The sequence below is a fragment of the Dunckerocampus dactyliophorus genome, chromosome 10, assembly GCF_027744805.1.
Source record: "Dunckerocampus dactyliophorus isolate RoL2022-P2 chromosome 10, RoL_Ddac_1.1, whole genome shotgun sequence".
Classification (NCBI taxonomy): domain Eukaryota; kingdom Metazoa; phylum Chordata; class Actinopteri; order Syngnathiformes; family Syngnathidae; genus Dunckerocampus; species Dunckerocampus dactyliophorus.
In genome coordinates, this window is record NC_072828.1 from 31,198,796 (window position 1) to 31,214,633 (window position 15,838).

The 15,838-nt window shown below is 42.2% G+C and overlaps 1 protein-coding gene across 1 annotated transcript; it reads right to left on the bottom strand.

Moving 5' to 3' along the window:
* Positions 1–312: 312 nt before the first annotated feature.
* On the bottom strand, positions 313–15,838 carry ftsj3 (FtsJ RNA 2'-O-methyltransferase 3). Its single transcript, XM_054789585.1, has 21 exons — positions 15,660–15,838; positions 15,470–15,575; positions 15,352–15,398; positions 15,197–15,276; positions 14,685–14,784; positions 13,170–13,364; positions 12,912–13,027; positions 11,529–11,633; positions 10,941–11,041; positions 10,072–10,158; positions 9,374–9,505; positions 8,525–8,660; positions 8,248–8,450; positions 8,050–8,164; positions 5,333–5,414; positions 2,288–2,426; positions 2,118–2,215; positions 1,943–2,045; positions 1,685–1,868; positions 1,028–1,122; positions 313–952 (listed from the first exon to the last, which is right to left on the bottom strand). Exons 1-21 carry the CDS (start codon positions 15,724–15,726, stop codon positions 697–699), a joined length of 2,547 nt encoding a protein of 848 aa, XP_054645560.1. The 5' UTR covers positions 15,727–15,838; the 3' UTR covers positions 313–696.

Genomic DNA, 15,838 nt, shown 5'->3' on the forward strand with positions numbered 1-15,838 from the left:
ATTTTATTAAGTCGTTATTATGAAAAAACAAAATAAATGAAGTTGTAATTTTTTTTTATTAGTTGTGGAAAAAGTTATTTTAGAAGAATAAAGTCACAATATGGGAAAAAAGTTGCAAGTTTACGAGAATAAACTAAAAATGTAATTTTAGTAGCATAAAGTTGAAGAATGAAAAATTTTTTAGTCGCAATACTGTGAGAAACAAAATAAAGTTGTATTTGGAAAATTAGGTTGAGTAAAAGTTATGTCATGGGGACAAAGTAAAAATATGAGAAAGTCATATTACAAGAAGAAAAAGGATTTAAGAAGAAAGTTGAATTATTTGGAAAATGTAAAAAAAAAAATGGGGAAAAGAGCAAAGACTAATGTTCACAATAAGTTTTTCACCCATATCAATGCTGAGATGCAGTTTTTTCTAGAAATATTTATAACTTCTTAGCATTTGCTTATTCTTTCATTTTTCAGTATGCAGCCCTCTGTGGAGTTTGGACAGCCCGCCTTCAAAACATATTTATTGCAAAAATGTGTATAGAATATTTACAAAAAATGCATGGGTTCAAATTGACAACGTTCCTTGATACTGGAAACAGCTTGAAGACATTTCTATTTTAAAGATTTCCAAGTGGCAGTTCAAGATGGAGTTCATCAAGCTCATAAAGTTTGATTCAGAGTAATTCAACCAGACAAAATGGAACTTTATTTCCCTTTTCGCCCTTTACCAGTTTTCACTCCTTTATTGCCGCCTTTTGATGGTCTTCCTTTCCCTTTGCCGCCCTTTGCTTTCTGTTCTTTCCTTTGCATTCCCCGCATGTCTTTCTTCATGCGACCGTCCACCACTTTAAAGACGCCTTTGACGCCAGGAGGCCGCCTCACTTTCTTGCCGGCTCCCTTTTTGGCAACGACGTACGTCACCTCTCTCTTTTCTTTTCCCACGCCGGCTTTCTTGTAGATGCTGACGCGACGGAGAACAACGAAAGACGGTTATCAACGCTTTACTCCAACGGGAGTGTGGCTTGTGAGGACAAACCTTTTGAGCTGAGCCATCTTCTCTCTCTCAGAAATGTCTACGGTGTTCACAACTGCCTCTGCTTTCTTCTTCGCCTGCTCCATCTTCTTCAGCATCTAGCGAGGAAGCAACAAAGCTCCTTTTTAAATGCCTTATTCACAAGCTGGAGCTAAGAGGGCATCTAGCTGCCGTCACATCCAAATATTAATAAAAAGATCCGCATTTAAAATAAAGATGCACGATATCTTGTTTTTCCAAAAAGATACATTTAAGGCCGATACGATGCAGATAACCAATCATTTTTTATATCAACTTTATTTGAATGTAGATGTAAGTGTAGCGTGTGCACACCTGGAGGTAAAAAGGACTGGAACAAATTAGGATTTGTTGATTTGTCCTAATCAAACATGATATCACTACTATCAGGAGAACCAGCATATAGAGGGGGAGGAGCCACCTGCTGTGGCCCAGCAAGGTGCACTGTATTCGGACACACGCTCTGAGCAGATGGTGTGACGCTACGGAGGTCTCTGGCAAACCTTCTGCACTTCTAAATGCCGCAGCACTGGCGTTTCAGGTGGCTGATAAGGTTTGCGTGCTCAGTTTTGAATGTTATCAGATTTATGGGTATGATGTCATAATTCCCTCATATTTAAAGCACCAACGCCATCATCCTACCCTCCTCTTCTTCCTGGCCTTGGCTTCAGCGACCCTCTTAATGGGCCGGGCATCGATCTCCTTCCACTTCTGTTTGTACTCTTCCACCATCTCCTTGGTGACCGGCACCGGCTTCCTCCTGTGTTTGCTCTCGTCAGCCAGGAACCACTCGGGCACCTCCCACGGCTCGTCGGACGAGGCAAACCTGCAAAAGCGTGAAGAGATGCTGGCTGTACAAGCGCACGAGGTCGGCATCACGAGGAATGAAGCGCAACGCACCTGTGGAAAGAGTTGTCCACCAGGTCTCTGGCTTTCTTCTTGGATGTGGCGATCTCGCAGCCAAGGGCGAGGCCTTCTGCATCCAGGATGCGGGCTTTCTTACCTTGGCAAAGCAGAGCGTGTGTTGTAATGGGATGTTGCTGTTTGTAATACATCTAAAATGGCATATACTCACTGGTGCTTTCAATGGGAACAACCTGGAAGTCTTCGTCGCCGTCTTCAGCTTGGCCCGTCCCGCTTCCACCTTTGGCTTTCTTCATCTTGGTGATGTATCTGCAGGAGGAAGCAGCAGGCTGAGATCATCCAAGACAAAGCAAATACAGATGATCAAGTCAATCCACTTACTCGTCATCATCGCTGCTGTCATCGGAGTCACTGTCGCTGTCGTCTACGACTTCTTGTGAAGGCCCCGCCTCTTTCTCTTGCGCTGGAACAGCCTCCTCCTCTCCCGCTTCCTTCTCCGCTTTCCTCTTTTTGCCTTTTCCTAAAAAAGAAAAAAAAAGAAAATCCCTTCTCAGTATATTTTTAAAACAATCTACTGGCGTTTGAAAAGGTACAGTGGTCTTTCGCCACTTCACGCTAAATGAAGCATTTATGAATACAAATGGCTAAATGAACTAAAATGCAGTAGTTGTGATATGTAGCATTGTACACCGGCCACCAGGTGTCAGTAATGTTACTGTCATGTTGGGTGACACACAAGCACCAGACTGCCGCGTGCCAGCTGACGCTCCACAAACACTTGGCAACGAGAGGATAAAACATCCGCCCCTCAACACACCAAACCCCGCCAGCCACCTGAAACACTGACTCGCGCCGCCAAAAAAAGCTGCCCTAAAGCCAGACGGGCATCACCGGACATCACCGCTGTGGCGTCCACAACCCCAGCCAGTTGGCCAGCAAACCTCCCTGAGCTTCATCCTTCTGGTTTACTATTACTTTTCATGTTTTGTTAAGCGCAGTGACGTCATGATATCTAGCAACGGAAGTGGCGCCACTGAACCAAGTTTGGTTGTGTATTGTGTGCCAGGACAGTCAGCATCGATGCATCTCTTTGGTTAAGGACAAATCTACAGGTGCACATTGTCAAATCCCACTTTCTTTGACTTGTTCTTACCAGCAGGTGTGCACAGACCACAGTTCAATCTACATGTGAAAAATCATACATGTAAAACGTTATTGGTCTTGAGAAGCAGGAAGTTATCGGTATCGGCTTGGAAAAAAAAAAAAAAAAAGATATTTTTTTTTTTGTTTTGTTTTGGTTATGTCTTAAAGTGGGGGCGGCCATTACGTGAATGGCGAGCTACCGGTAGATCGCCAAGGTAGTTTGGGTCGATGGCGTAAACGTCACTTTGTAGTTGTCATATGACATCAGTCAGCTGACATTAAGCTCCCCTCCTGATTGGCGCTCGCTCCCCCGCAGCGTTTCAAGCTACACACGAAGATGCAACTTTCATCTTTATGATTGCGATGATGGATGAACTAACTCTGCTCTAAGATGTCTATATCTATAACTAAAGTTATCTGTTCACTTGTAGCGGCTAGCTACGTAGAAAAAAAAAACTGTATTATAAGTGACTGTATGTATATGAGACTGACATATTAGCAGTACTCACTCACTAGTACACAACTACTTAGCAGTTATGTGGAATGATCTTTATTTCCATATTGAAGTGAATTATGATAGCAACTACTTTGATGACCTGGAAACTTTGAAAATGAATGTGAAATACTAATCAGGAATATAATATACAGAATTTACTGGTTACATTTTGTATGTGTTATATGTTTTATAGAAAGAAGTACATCATTTGGACTTGTACTTGCATGCTGAGAAAGTGCACTCCTGATATACACGTATAACCTGCAGAAATACATACCCATATTTTATTAAATAAATATAGTCAATATATATACTTTCTATATTTATAGTAGTAGGTAGATCTTTGGGACTTGGTCATTTTAAAAGTAGCTCGCAGGCTAAAAAAGTGTGAGCACCCCTGTCTTAAATGTCTTATTTTCCTCTTATTAAGTCTACTATATTGGCTAATAGGAGTGTAAAGGTGACTATAGGGGTGTTATTTCATGTCTAGAGGGCTCTAATCATGTTAAAAACATTTAGAAGGTGGTAAACAGGTTTTCTATGTCTTATTTTTTCTACTATAATGGGTAATAGGAGTGTAAAGGTGACTATAGGGGTGTTAGTTCATGTCTAGAGGGCTCTAATCATGTTAAAAAATCATTTAGAAGGTGGTAAACAGGTTTTCTATGTCTTATTTTTTCTACTATAATGGGTAATAGGAGTGTAAAGGTGACTATAGGGGTGTTAGTTCATGTCTCGAGGGCTCTAATCATGTTAAAAAAAACATTTAGAAGGTGGTAAACAGGTTTCCTATGCTCTAACTACAAAAACATTCCATTTACTGTATAAAGAATCTTACTTAGAGGAAATTGACTTACCATGGTTGGGTCTGAAAGCAACTAAATGTGATAAACAAAGGATTGGTTTTTTTCCCCAACCATCCGCCCAAAGAAAGTGAGTGATGAGAAGAAGCAATGGATTATGTGTGGTCACAATAGTTGTGGTAGCTAATCTGCCTGCCTGGTGGCAAAACAGCTGGTTAGCGGCCCATCCTTCCTGTGGAATGAGGCCATCTTTGGGACAACGATGTCCAAATTCTTGATTGGAAGGACTACTGGGTTGAAAGAGGAGTGACAGAAGCCGTCTATCTCAAACAAGGAAGGGGCTCCCTAAACATCACCTATCGTTTGTAACAGGAAAGTATGCTTCATTATTGCACTTAGAAAATTCTGTTTGCTTTTACTGATGTTACAATTACGCACTAACACACACATTAATGTCGCACTGACTTGCTATGATTATCCACTTGAGGCATCCAAAACAAGTTCTCCACATTCTTATCACCTGATTCAAATTGCATTGGGTGTCTCGGCATGCGAGTCTGCCCTTCATCATCTCTGTCCCTCACAGAAGGAGGTCACCCCTCTCCTTGCATGCTGTCCTCCATATTAACTAACATTTTTGCACGAATAATGACATTTTTTCTACTAGCTATCTGTTCAGGTTTTATAGATTTGTCTCCTTGCATGCAAGTTCTTTTCAATTGTACCTCTCATTATTCGCAAAGAACTTGTCTCATCTCGTCTATTGTGGCGCTAGCAGCACACTGTCCCTCGACAGTCTGCCTGACAGCCCTCCCCCAAAGATGGTCTCATTCCACGGGGAGAGCTGTTTTGCCACCGAACAGGCGAACAACCTATTGTAATGCGGGACACCACGCCCAGCAACAACCCAATAGTTCCACGCATCAAGCATCAGGCATCATCAAGCGCTTCAGCTGCACCCTGAGGATTCAATCCAACGCTTACCTGCTTGTTTGCTTTGTAGCCACTGCGTCTGCCTGAGCTCGCTCTCGGCGTCTCCTTCCAGCTCGAGCTCAGAGAAGATGTCCTGCAAAAGCAAACAATGTTGGCACGCAGCAGAGGTCCCCAACCTTCCTGATGGACAGCAAACCCCCCTCGGATAGTACGTGTATAGACATGGGATTTAGCTGTGCATGAATCAAAGAAAGGCCCAAAATGAATACTGACTCAGCATTGGTACGAGCCCGTTTTTACTGTTCCCGTACGGGAATGACTATATCTTCAATGCCGTTGTGGAAAGGTTTGGATACAGGTGGTCCTCGGCTTACAAATTAGTCCCGTTCCTACGGCGCAAACTTTAGTGCAAGTCAGAACACGTGCCGAAACTGACACATACAGTAAGTCACCTTACAAAGAACACATGGAGGACATCAAACACAGTACAGTAATCCCTCCTTTATTGCGCTTCATTGCTTCCAGACCAAACCGTGATAAGTGAATTCCCGCCAAGTAGGATTCCTTATTTGTTAATGGAATATTTTCGGCGCATAGATAACCTGTTCAGGACCTTCTAAATACAATTTAACATCATTAGAGCCCTCAAGACATGAAATAACACCGCTATAGTCACCTTTGTGCTCCTATTACCCAATATAGTAGACATAGTAAGAGAAAATAAGACATAAATAAGACTTGTGCTCGTGTGTGTTGCTGTAAATGTGTTCCGGTCGGGGGGCGGAGAGGAAGTGACGTCGGAGGTTCAGGGTTGAGTTTTAGTTTGGGTAGGTTAGGGAGGCAACGGCAGCCCGTGTGAGGGATTATTGTGCCTGTTGTGAGATCATTCAAAGCAGCAATAGAAGCCTGTTCCAGCAATAAAGTCTGGTGCTTGTGTATCTCACCCAACACTATAGTAACTTTACTGACACCTAGTGACCAGTGTACAAAACTACATCGCATCTTCCAATGCCTTGTATTTGTATTTTATATTATGTAGTCATTTTTATGCTTAAGAATGCTTCACTTTGGCAAAATATCATCAAATTTGCTAACATACAGTCGTCCCTTGCTACATCGTGGTTCCCTCACTGTTTTTTAAAAATTTATTAATGATCATTGTTTTGTGGATGAATATGGCAAACAAAATATAAAAATTAAGCAAATTGTATTTATTTTGGGCCTAAATGAAGCATTTTCAAGCATAAAAATGGCTACAGTATATGAACTAACTAAATGACCTAAAATACAAATAAAAGGCAGACAGGCACGAGACTCGTCACTAAGGTTCCCTAGGGAACACATTTACAGTCACACTGCTTGAGCAGGAGTTTTATTTATGTCTTGAATGCCTTATTTACTCTTATTATGTTGACTATATTGGCTAATCGAGGGAAAGGCTTCTTGAGACGTCATCTGTACTTCTGTGAAGAAGGTGTCGGACGTTTCGCTCCTCATCTGAAGAGCTTCGTCAGCGAACTAATAAGTGCTGGTAGCCTAGGCCTTAAATACAGTAAGAGTGGGCGGAATTGGTGTGCCAACACCCTCCTCCTATTGGTTCCTTACACTAAGCCGGGGCGGAGTTGTGGTCTAATCCTCTCCTGCCATTAGCACCTCCGATCAAAGGGAAGTGTAGCTCCCTGAGTTGGGTATGAACGACTCTGATAATGGCTCATTAGCATCTATTGTTCTGGCTCGGCCCTGGCTTCACCTCATTTGCAAGACTAAGAGCTGTGGGTTTTGGTCTCAGTAACCTGCTGAACACAGGGTCCAAATTAAACCTCAAACCACCATTCCGATTCAATGATGGGTTCTGTTGTTTGACAAAAATAGCTTCCTTTACTCCTCTTTCAAACCATCTGTTTTCTTTGGCCAAAATCTTTACCTCGCTGTCCTGAAAAGAGTGATTGGTTGCTTTAAGGTGTAAATGTACTGCTGATTGAGGACCACTAGAATTGTCCCTGCGATGTTGATAAAGCCTTTTTTGGAGCATTTGCTTAGTTTCCCCAATGTAGTGCTCTTTGCATTCCTCATCTTTACAGTGGATGGAATAGACCACATTGCTCTGTTTTTGGTTTGGAGCCTTGTCTTTAGGATGCACTCATTTTTGTCTCAGGGTATTTACTGGTTTGAAATAGGTAGGAATTTTGTGTTGCCATAAGATCCTCTGGAGTTTTTCGGAGACCCCCGCTACATAAGGGACTACCACTCCTCTCCTTTTTGCTTCTGTGGGTTTTTGGGTTTCTTTCCCTACTCTCTTCTTTTGACATTTGTTAAAAGATATATTGCCTAATGTGAGTGTAAAGCCATTTAAAGTCGCCATGATTTATTGTAATGATATATGTCTAATATGTCTTATTTCTCTGATTAGTTTACTATATTGGGTCATACAAATGTAAAGGTGACTATGTGGGTGTTAGTTCATGTCTTGTGGGCTCTAATCATGTTAAAAACGGTGTTTAGAAATTTGTAAACAGGTTTTTGATGCCATAATTATAAAAATATTCCATTTATTAATATTGAATTCTACTTTGCAGAAATGGACTTATGGTAGTGGAGTCTGGACCCAATTAACCGCAACAAACAAGGGATTACTGTACTTCATGCCCTTATTTCCAAAACTGCTATGCATTGACGTTAAATTGGATTTGTTGACTTGATAGAAGAAGTGTGTTTTTGCTTGTGGTTGTACAGGAGAAGTGGATGTGTTGGATTATGAATGGGGGTACCTTGCTGAACCACAAGTTGGTCTCATTCTCTCTCTTCTCGTCCTTTCCTTCCAGCTCCACCAGCAAGCCACCGTCTTCCCCTTCGTCCACCTCCTCTTCCTCTGTGAACGTCACTCTAAAGACAGGCAGATGAGGATTTACACGCCCCCCAAGCTTTGCAACTAAATGTGTGAAAGCGTGGATGCGGTGCTCACTCACTTCTTCTGCTGCTGCTTTGCTGCTTTCTTCTCCAGCTCCTTTTGTCTGTGCTCCACCTCCTCCATGTCTTCGTTGTCTAAGTCAGAGGCCAGGGACATCTTATCTGCTTCGTCTTTCTCGTCCTCAGACTGGTAGATGTCATCCTCGCTGTCCCCGAGGTCGTCTGCTGCCTGCATGTCTCCCTTGGATATGCTGGCTAATTCCTGAAAGAAAATAGAATAGATGTCAAGTGTGTGTGTGTGTGTGTGTGTGTGTGCATGCATGCGTGCACGCTCACCTGCTTCTTCTTCATGGTGTGTAGGGAGAAAAGGCAGACGTCATTGTTGTCAGCAATGGATACACCTGGAAGATCCATCTTCAGCTCCACGCGCTCTCTCTGCTTCCTGCGCTCTTTTAGCAGCTTCCTCTTCTTACTGACTCGACAACACACACACACACACACACACACACTTTAAAAGCTTCTAAAGATGATACTCTGCAGTGGGAACCTCTAAACACCCAATCTGTTGCAGGCTGACTTCCAGTTTGATCACATTTTGAAAGCTTATTTTGCATAGAAAAGTAACAAAGTCACAATTCAGCACTGCAAATTTGCATATTTCCCCCCACACCCCAAAAAACAAGCCACTTTTGTCCGCAGAAAAGACATCTCATTGATCCTAGGTGGGAAATGTATACATTTGTGACAATGCAGGTCAAATGTACAGCAGACGTGTACCACGGTTAAGTGATTATGTTCATGCCTTTATGCCTCACTAATCAGGTTTTTTACTTCAACATTGCCATTTGACAGTGCTGTATCATTCATTGGTGGCGTATCGACAGGCTGTCTGAGCAATGTGATGTAAACAAAGAATAACAGGAGTGTAAAAGTGACTATTGGGTGTTATTTCTTGACTATGGGGCTCTAATAATGTTAAAAACAGGTTTTCTACACTATAACTACGAAAATACTCCGTTTAATATTGAATCCTACTTTGTGGAAATTCACCTATCGAGGTAGGGTCTGGAATCAACTGACCGTGATAAAGGAGAAAAGGAGAAACCAGGACAGGTGTGTGTATCACTTTCTATTTGGGGGTCTATGGTTATTGTCACGTTTCCCTCTTTGTGTGCGTGGCTTTACCGCTTGAGATCGGCCACCTCCTCCGCTTTCAGCTCGGCCAGTTTCTTCTCCATTTCCTCCTCGTCGTCCCCTTCCTTGTCCTTTTTGCCTGGCTCGTCGTCTGAGTTGCCCGCCTCTTCGTCAGAACTTAAGCTAAAGATGAAAGACATGATTACCATTGTGCACCTACTACACCAGTGGTATTTAAGGACCCCCCACCAGAGAAAATCATTTTTCATGATCTGACTTATTAGTCTTGAAAGCACTGCTCCTCTGTCATTACACATGATAAGTGTCCTCTTTTGATGCTCTAATAAAGATGTCGTCTAATATGCAAATGCAACATTCATTGATAAGATCACACGGTCTCGCGAAATTCAAACGTGACAAGATTTCTTGTTCAGAAAAAGAAATGTCTCGTGAGCACGGGTCCTGGGACGATAATTCATCTAAATGAAAATGAACTGGATCATTTTGCCGACCTTGCTATATTGCAACATGCACGCATGCCTGCTTTCCTTGCCTCCAATCAGGCAGGAAGAGAGTTCACTCTGTGCATTGCTTTCAGCACCTTGGTGCGTTTGGTCCATAGACCAACGGCATCACGCTGCATATACATTTTTTAAATCTCATGGAGTGCCTTCCAGTACCCCCACATGAGAAGCAGTGTACTAGAGCACACGTTGGCTGAGACGGAGCATCATCCCGGCGGCCTGTACCTGATCTCCTGGTCCAGCTGCTTGGCCTCCTCCTTCAGTTTCTTGGCCAGGTGTCTCCTCATCTTGGTCCTCCAGTTCAGCAGCACGCTGCGTTCAAAGAGTAGCAAGGAACAAACATCATGTGTTCATCTTGATGCAGCTTGGAGTCAACAATCGACAATAACAACTCTACAACAATAACAATAATAATAACAGATTAGGCCAAATTCAACAATATTAAGAAATACATTTCCTTCATTGACGGTGACAAATACGTGACTTCATCAATATCCAAAAATGACTCATGAATTGAACAACTTTAGTCCAAAATGTGTACTCCAGTATTGATGTATTTATTCTCAATATCTTACTTTAATTATTTAAATTATTAAATTATTATAACCGATGTATTTTCTATTTATATTTTAGTTTTTTAAACATTTGTAAATGAAAAAATGTATTCCTATTTTATTGATTGTGATCCTATTTTATCTATAAACATTTGGATTGCTTCCCTTATATAGTATTTAATGTCCTCTACTTATTTGATTGTCGTTCTTTAACATTTGTTTGTACATGACATCAAAATGTAATGTATTGCTTTTGTTCATGTTATTTTATTTTTTATTCTAACATTTTTACTTTCTCCTTCATACAGCAAACACCTCCCTTCTTTTCACAGCATGTAAAAGTTGGGGTGTGGTGTTGGGATGAAATGAGCTCTGCTTCTTCCTACTCCTTTTCAGACGTGCTGAGTTGTGTAATGCAACGACGTGATGCTCCTTCCTGTAACTTACGAAGTGTGTCTGAACAAATAAAACCACACAGTGCCAATCCTGACTTGCCAGTTCTTGTCAGTAGATTCGGCCGCCAGAATGTTTTTTTTTTACCGGAGTTCTTTGCGGCCCAAAACTTTGATGTCACGACAGCACTCCTTGATCTCGTCGGTGGTGGTGGTGTGAGCTTCCAGGTCTTGGTTGTCGAAGGTGATCTACAAGGAACAACAGGGTTGAACAGGAGTGAAACGTAGCGATTCCCCGCTGTTAGGGATGTAAATCTCTTTGTGGTAGACAAAAGTCAAAAACCGTATGTTTTAAAAACAGAACCATTCCATACAGTGTACAAACGATACCATTCAATCAGATTCCATATGATTCAATTCGGTAGGATTAAATGGTTACATTTGTTGGTGTAGACATGAATCTTACATTATAAAAATAAGGAAGCCATTCTTACCGTATTTTATGTTATGTGTAAAAAAGCACATCATATCCCCAAGCATGCTGTGCTGGGGTCCCCAACCACCGGGACGAAAAATAAACACTTAAATAGATAAAATCATTTGTAAGTAACTACATCTAATTGTATGTAAAGGGATGTCTATTTTGGAAATATGGGCCATTATTTTATTTAAATTACAGTTAGTTAAATTACAGTTAAATCCCACAGTTTTTGCAAGTTGGTCAAAAAACACTCACCTCACTGGCTTTGCCCAGAAAGTCCACAGGGTTTTCAGCTTTGAGGAAGGCGGTAGCAGTCAAACTGTGGAAGAGTGTCAGGTCGCCATCCGTGTAGCCCTCCGCCTGAGGCACAAAGAGCATCTGGGTCAGGAACACAAACATCTGCAGGCGCTGGGCTGTTCACGTTGTCAGAAGACTTAACTGAGGAGCACAAACACATTACAATGGGACAGTCGGTGTAGCTTGTCCGTACAGTAGATGGCGTAACTCTGCTTCTTAACACACCTCATAAGCACCGACCACAAGTGACTGTTCATCACTGTACAGTACTCCCTCCTTTATCGCGGTGGACAGGTTCCAGACCCGATCGTGGTCAGTGAATTTCCACAAAGTCAAATTACATCTTTATAAATGGAATATTTTGGTCGTCAGTCGAGGTGTCACACGATCTCACAAGACTGAAAAGTCTTTCAGGAAAAAAGAAACGTGTCCCGTGGGCACTGTGCCTGGGATGATGATCAATAAATGAATCAATCACCCGATAAACGCAAATGAAGTGGACAATGAATGTACTGCCGTGTGCAGGCGTGTTTGTTTTCCTCATATCTCGCCTCCAATCAGGCAGGAAGAGGATTCACTCTGTGCATTGCTTTCAGCGCCTTGGAGCGTTTGTTCCATAGAACAACAGCATGAACAGAGTGAGCACTCAGTCTCTGTGTCGGTGGGTGGAGGCGGGGCCACTAGCATGCACACAGGAGAGTGTAACGTGACTAGATCGCACTCTGTACTTTTCTTAAAAGCAAAGTAAAAATCTTGTCTTGTCCTCGTAGACACATTCTTGTGTATCGGCTTGTCTTGTAAGCCGTCTCGTGACACCCCCTGTAGTTAGGGCATAGAAAACTTGCTTACGACCGTCTAAATATACGCCTATTAACATTATTAGAGCCCTCCAGACATGAAATAACACCCCTACAGTCAGTTTTGCACTCATATAACCCAATATAATAGACATAAGAGAAAATTACACAAAATATAGACTCACACAAGGTAGCATTGGGAGAGGTATCAATCAATGTAACATTACTGACACCTAGTGACTAGCGTAGTATACTACATATCACAACGAGGAAAAGGCTTCTTGAGACGTCATCTGTACTTCTGTGAAGAAGGTGTCGGACGTTTCGCTCCTCATCCAAAGAGCTTCGTCAGCAAACTAACAAGTGCTGGTGACCTAGGCCTTAAATACAGTAAGAGTGGGCGGAATTGGTGTGCCAACACCCTCCTCCTATTGGTTCCTTACACTAAGCCTGGGCGGAGTTGTGGTCTAATCCTCCCATTAGCACCTCCGATCAAAGGGAAGTGTAGCTCCCTGTAGTTGGGTATGAACGACTCCACACATACCTTTGGCTTCTTGTCAGGAATCAGCTCTTTCACAGTTTTGGCCTGCACCTCCACCTCTTTAAACGCATACTTTGGATCAAAGAACTTTGCATCAATCTTGTCAGGAGCTAGGAAACCTGCCCATTCCAAACGAAAGCAACACACCAATAATCACATCATCGGCGTGAATGAGCCCATTATTATTGTTATTGTTATTATGATTGTGAGGTGGACAAGGGGATGCATCCAAAACAATATGCTGAAAAGTGTCACACTGACCCTGGCAAACGACAAATATCTCAGCCGACTCGTTCCGAGAGGCTTGGGGCTTGGTGGCCTGCACCTTCTTGAAGAACTGCTGGAAGATCCACAGCAGAGGCTGGTAGTCTTTGGAGCGGAAGACCTTTGTGACGAACGTGCCCCCTTTATTCAAGAAGTCGCAGGCCAGCTTCAAGGCCATGAGGGTCAGGTGGGCTGGGAGAGAAACAAACATGTACAGTTTCACACGGGTGATGTAACGTGCACAGCGGGAGTTAACAACTAACTCACTCATTGAATTTTGCAACTTCCCTCTATCAAAATATATGATATTATACTATTTCGTGGTTGAATACGGCTTTTTACTCAAAATAAATGCACATTTAAGCACAACTGACAGCATTTAGGCATTAATTTAAATAAAATAAGGAATTCGCAAGACACATTCAAAGATGTTGTGATGCTATGTAGTATTCTACGCCGGTCACTAGGTGTCAGTATTGTTACTGTAATGTTCAGTAAGACACACAACAGGCTTTTATTGCAGGTTTGAATGATCTCACAACAGACACAATAATCCCTAACACGTGCTACTGCTGTGACCGTAACCCACGCCGGGCTAAACTCAACCCTGACGTCACTTCCTCTCCGCCCCCCCACTCGGCTCCCCTCACACCAGAACACATTTAAAGCAAAACACACGAGCACAACTCTTATTTTCTCGCATTACATCTACTATATTGGGTAATAGGAGTGGAAAGGTGACTATAGGGGTGTTATTTCATGTCTAGGGGGCTCTAATAATGGTAAAAAGTGTATTTAGAAGGTCGTAAGCAGGTTTTCTATGTCTTATGTGTCTTACTTTCTTACTACGTCTACTATATTGGGTAATAGCAGTGTAAAGGTGACTATAGGGGTGTTATTTCATGTCTAGAGGGCTCTACTAATGGTAAAAAGCATATTTAGAAGGTGGTAAACAGGTTTTCTATGTCTTATGTGTCTTATTTACACTTATTACTTCTAATATAGAGTAATAAGAGTGTAACGGTGACTATACGGTGTTATTTAATCTCTAGAGGGCTCTAATGTTAAAAAGCGTATTTAGAAGGTAGGAAGCAGGTTTTCTATGCTCTAACTACAACAAATATTCCATTTATAAATAAGGAATCCTAGGACAGCAGTTTAAATGTGTTATCCACTGAAAATGACTGAACCCACAGTTATTACTGTCTAAGTGAATAGCAAGATAATTGTGTCTTTATTGGTCTGGGGCTGCACGAGTGCTGCCGGCACTGGGGAGCTGCGGTTCACTGAGGGTAACAATTTTTAGTATATACTGTGACATTCTGAAAGCATGTGTTGAGTAATTATCAGAGGACAGTAAATGTATATTGCTTTCTAAGCTGTACTTTCACTACTCACAGTTTCATGTCATATAGTACTTTGTCCCCAAGGAGATACAATAAACTCGTCGGTGAAACGGGAGGGCGTAGGCTTGTGAAATACTGTATACTGAGTAAATGGCACATGCAGTACCTTGGGAGAAAGCGTCGTGTTGCCAGTTGGCGCCCACGTTTGGAGCGCCGTCATTCAACACGACGTCAACCTTCCACGTCTGCAGCTCCTTTCTGAGCGCCTGTGGGGTGTGGATCATAAACAATGTCATTTCATGTAGATGTAAAAGGATTCAAAAATTAGGTGGGTGGGGGAGTTATAATATTATGGGAGTAAAGTCGTAATATTGTGAAAAAAATTACAATGATTATTTAAGAAGACAGTTTAAATATTTGGAAAAATAAAAAAACAACAGCAAAAATGGGGGAAAAAAGAATAATGTTGATATTAATAGTGTGCATTTTCCCCTAAATGACAAAGCTGAGATGTACTTTTTTCTTGAAATACTGTATTTTTAACATACAAAATATATAAAAGTAGCAAAGTTGCATCCTTTCATGTTTCACTGTGTGGCCCTGGCTGTAAACAGTCTGGGCACTGACTGTTGGTGTCCAAGAGTAAGACATTGACTACCAAACACAGCCCGGACTCACCTGTCTGCATTTCTCAGTTGTGATGTCTTCCTGGAGGGTCACTACGTTAGGGATAGGCTTGATGGGCACCAGGTCAACGCCTAAAATGAGATCACGCTTGAAAATACAATTCTGAGTGGGAGGAGCAAGGTTGGATTTGGGGTGGAGGGGCTCACCAATAACAAGGCTTGAAATGGGCATAAATTTGGACGCCACCTGCAGCCTGTAAAGAGATAATCCAATAAATCATTTTACGCATCTCATCAAATTTCAAGCTTTGACCGGCTGACTAACCATCCGCCAGGAGCGGCACACAGATCCACCAGAGCCCTGGCTTTCTGTAGAAACTGATATTTTCTGTTGAGTTGGATGAGTTTGAATGAGGAACGGGATCTGTAACCTGCAAAAACACATGACAACCTCAGAGCTAGCTAGCATGGTGCTAAGGTAACGTTCGTAAAGTGTCGTCATGCGCTATTCCTACCTGTTTCTTTGGCTAAGTGGTAGAATTTATCCTTCCTGGTCTTTCCGACTTTGAGTTTCTTCCCCATGTTTGTGGCGGCGGCTTGACGGCTGAATTTAGCACCAATATGCTACACTTTTACACATCTAAACCACACGTGTGGGTCGCTCGTGCGCAGATATTCTACGTCACATGCTTCG

Excerpts from the sequence above, each read along its gene's own strand:
- ftsj3 (XM_054789585.1), bottom strand. The coding sequence starts at position 15,726 with ATGGGGAAGAAACTCAAAGTCGGAAAGACCAGGAAGGATAAATTCTAC. Across the intron at positions 15,576-15,659 it reads CCACTTAGCCAAAGAAACAG|GTTACAGATCCCGTTCCTCA; the intron begins GTAGGAATAGCG and ends GTGTTTTTGCAG. Across the intron at positions 11,042-11,528 it reads TTCTGGGCAAAGCCAGTGAG|ATCACCTTCGACAACCAAGA; the intron begins GTGAGTGTTTTT and ends TGTTCCTTGTAG.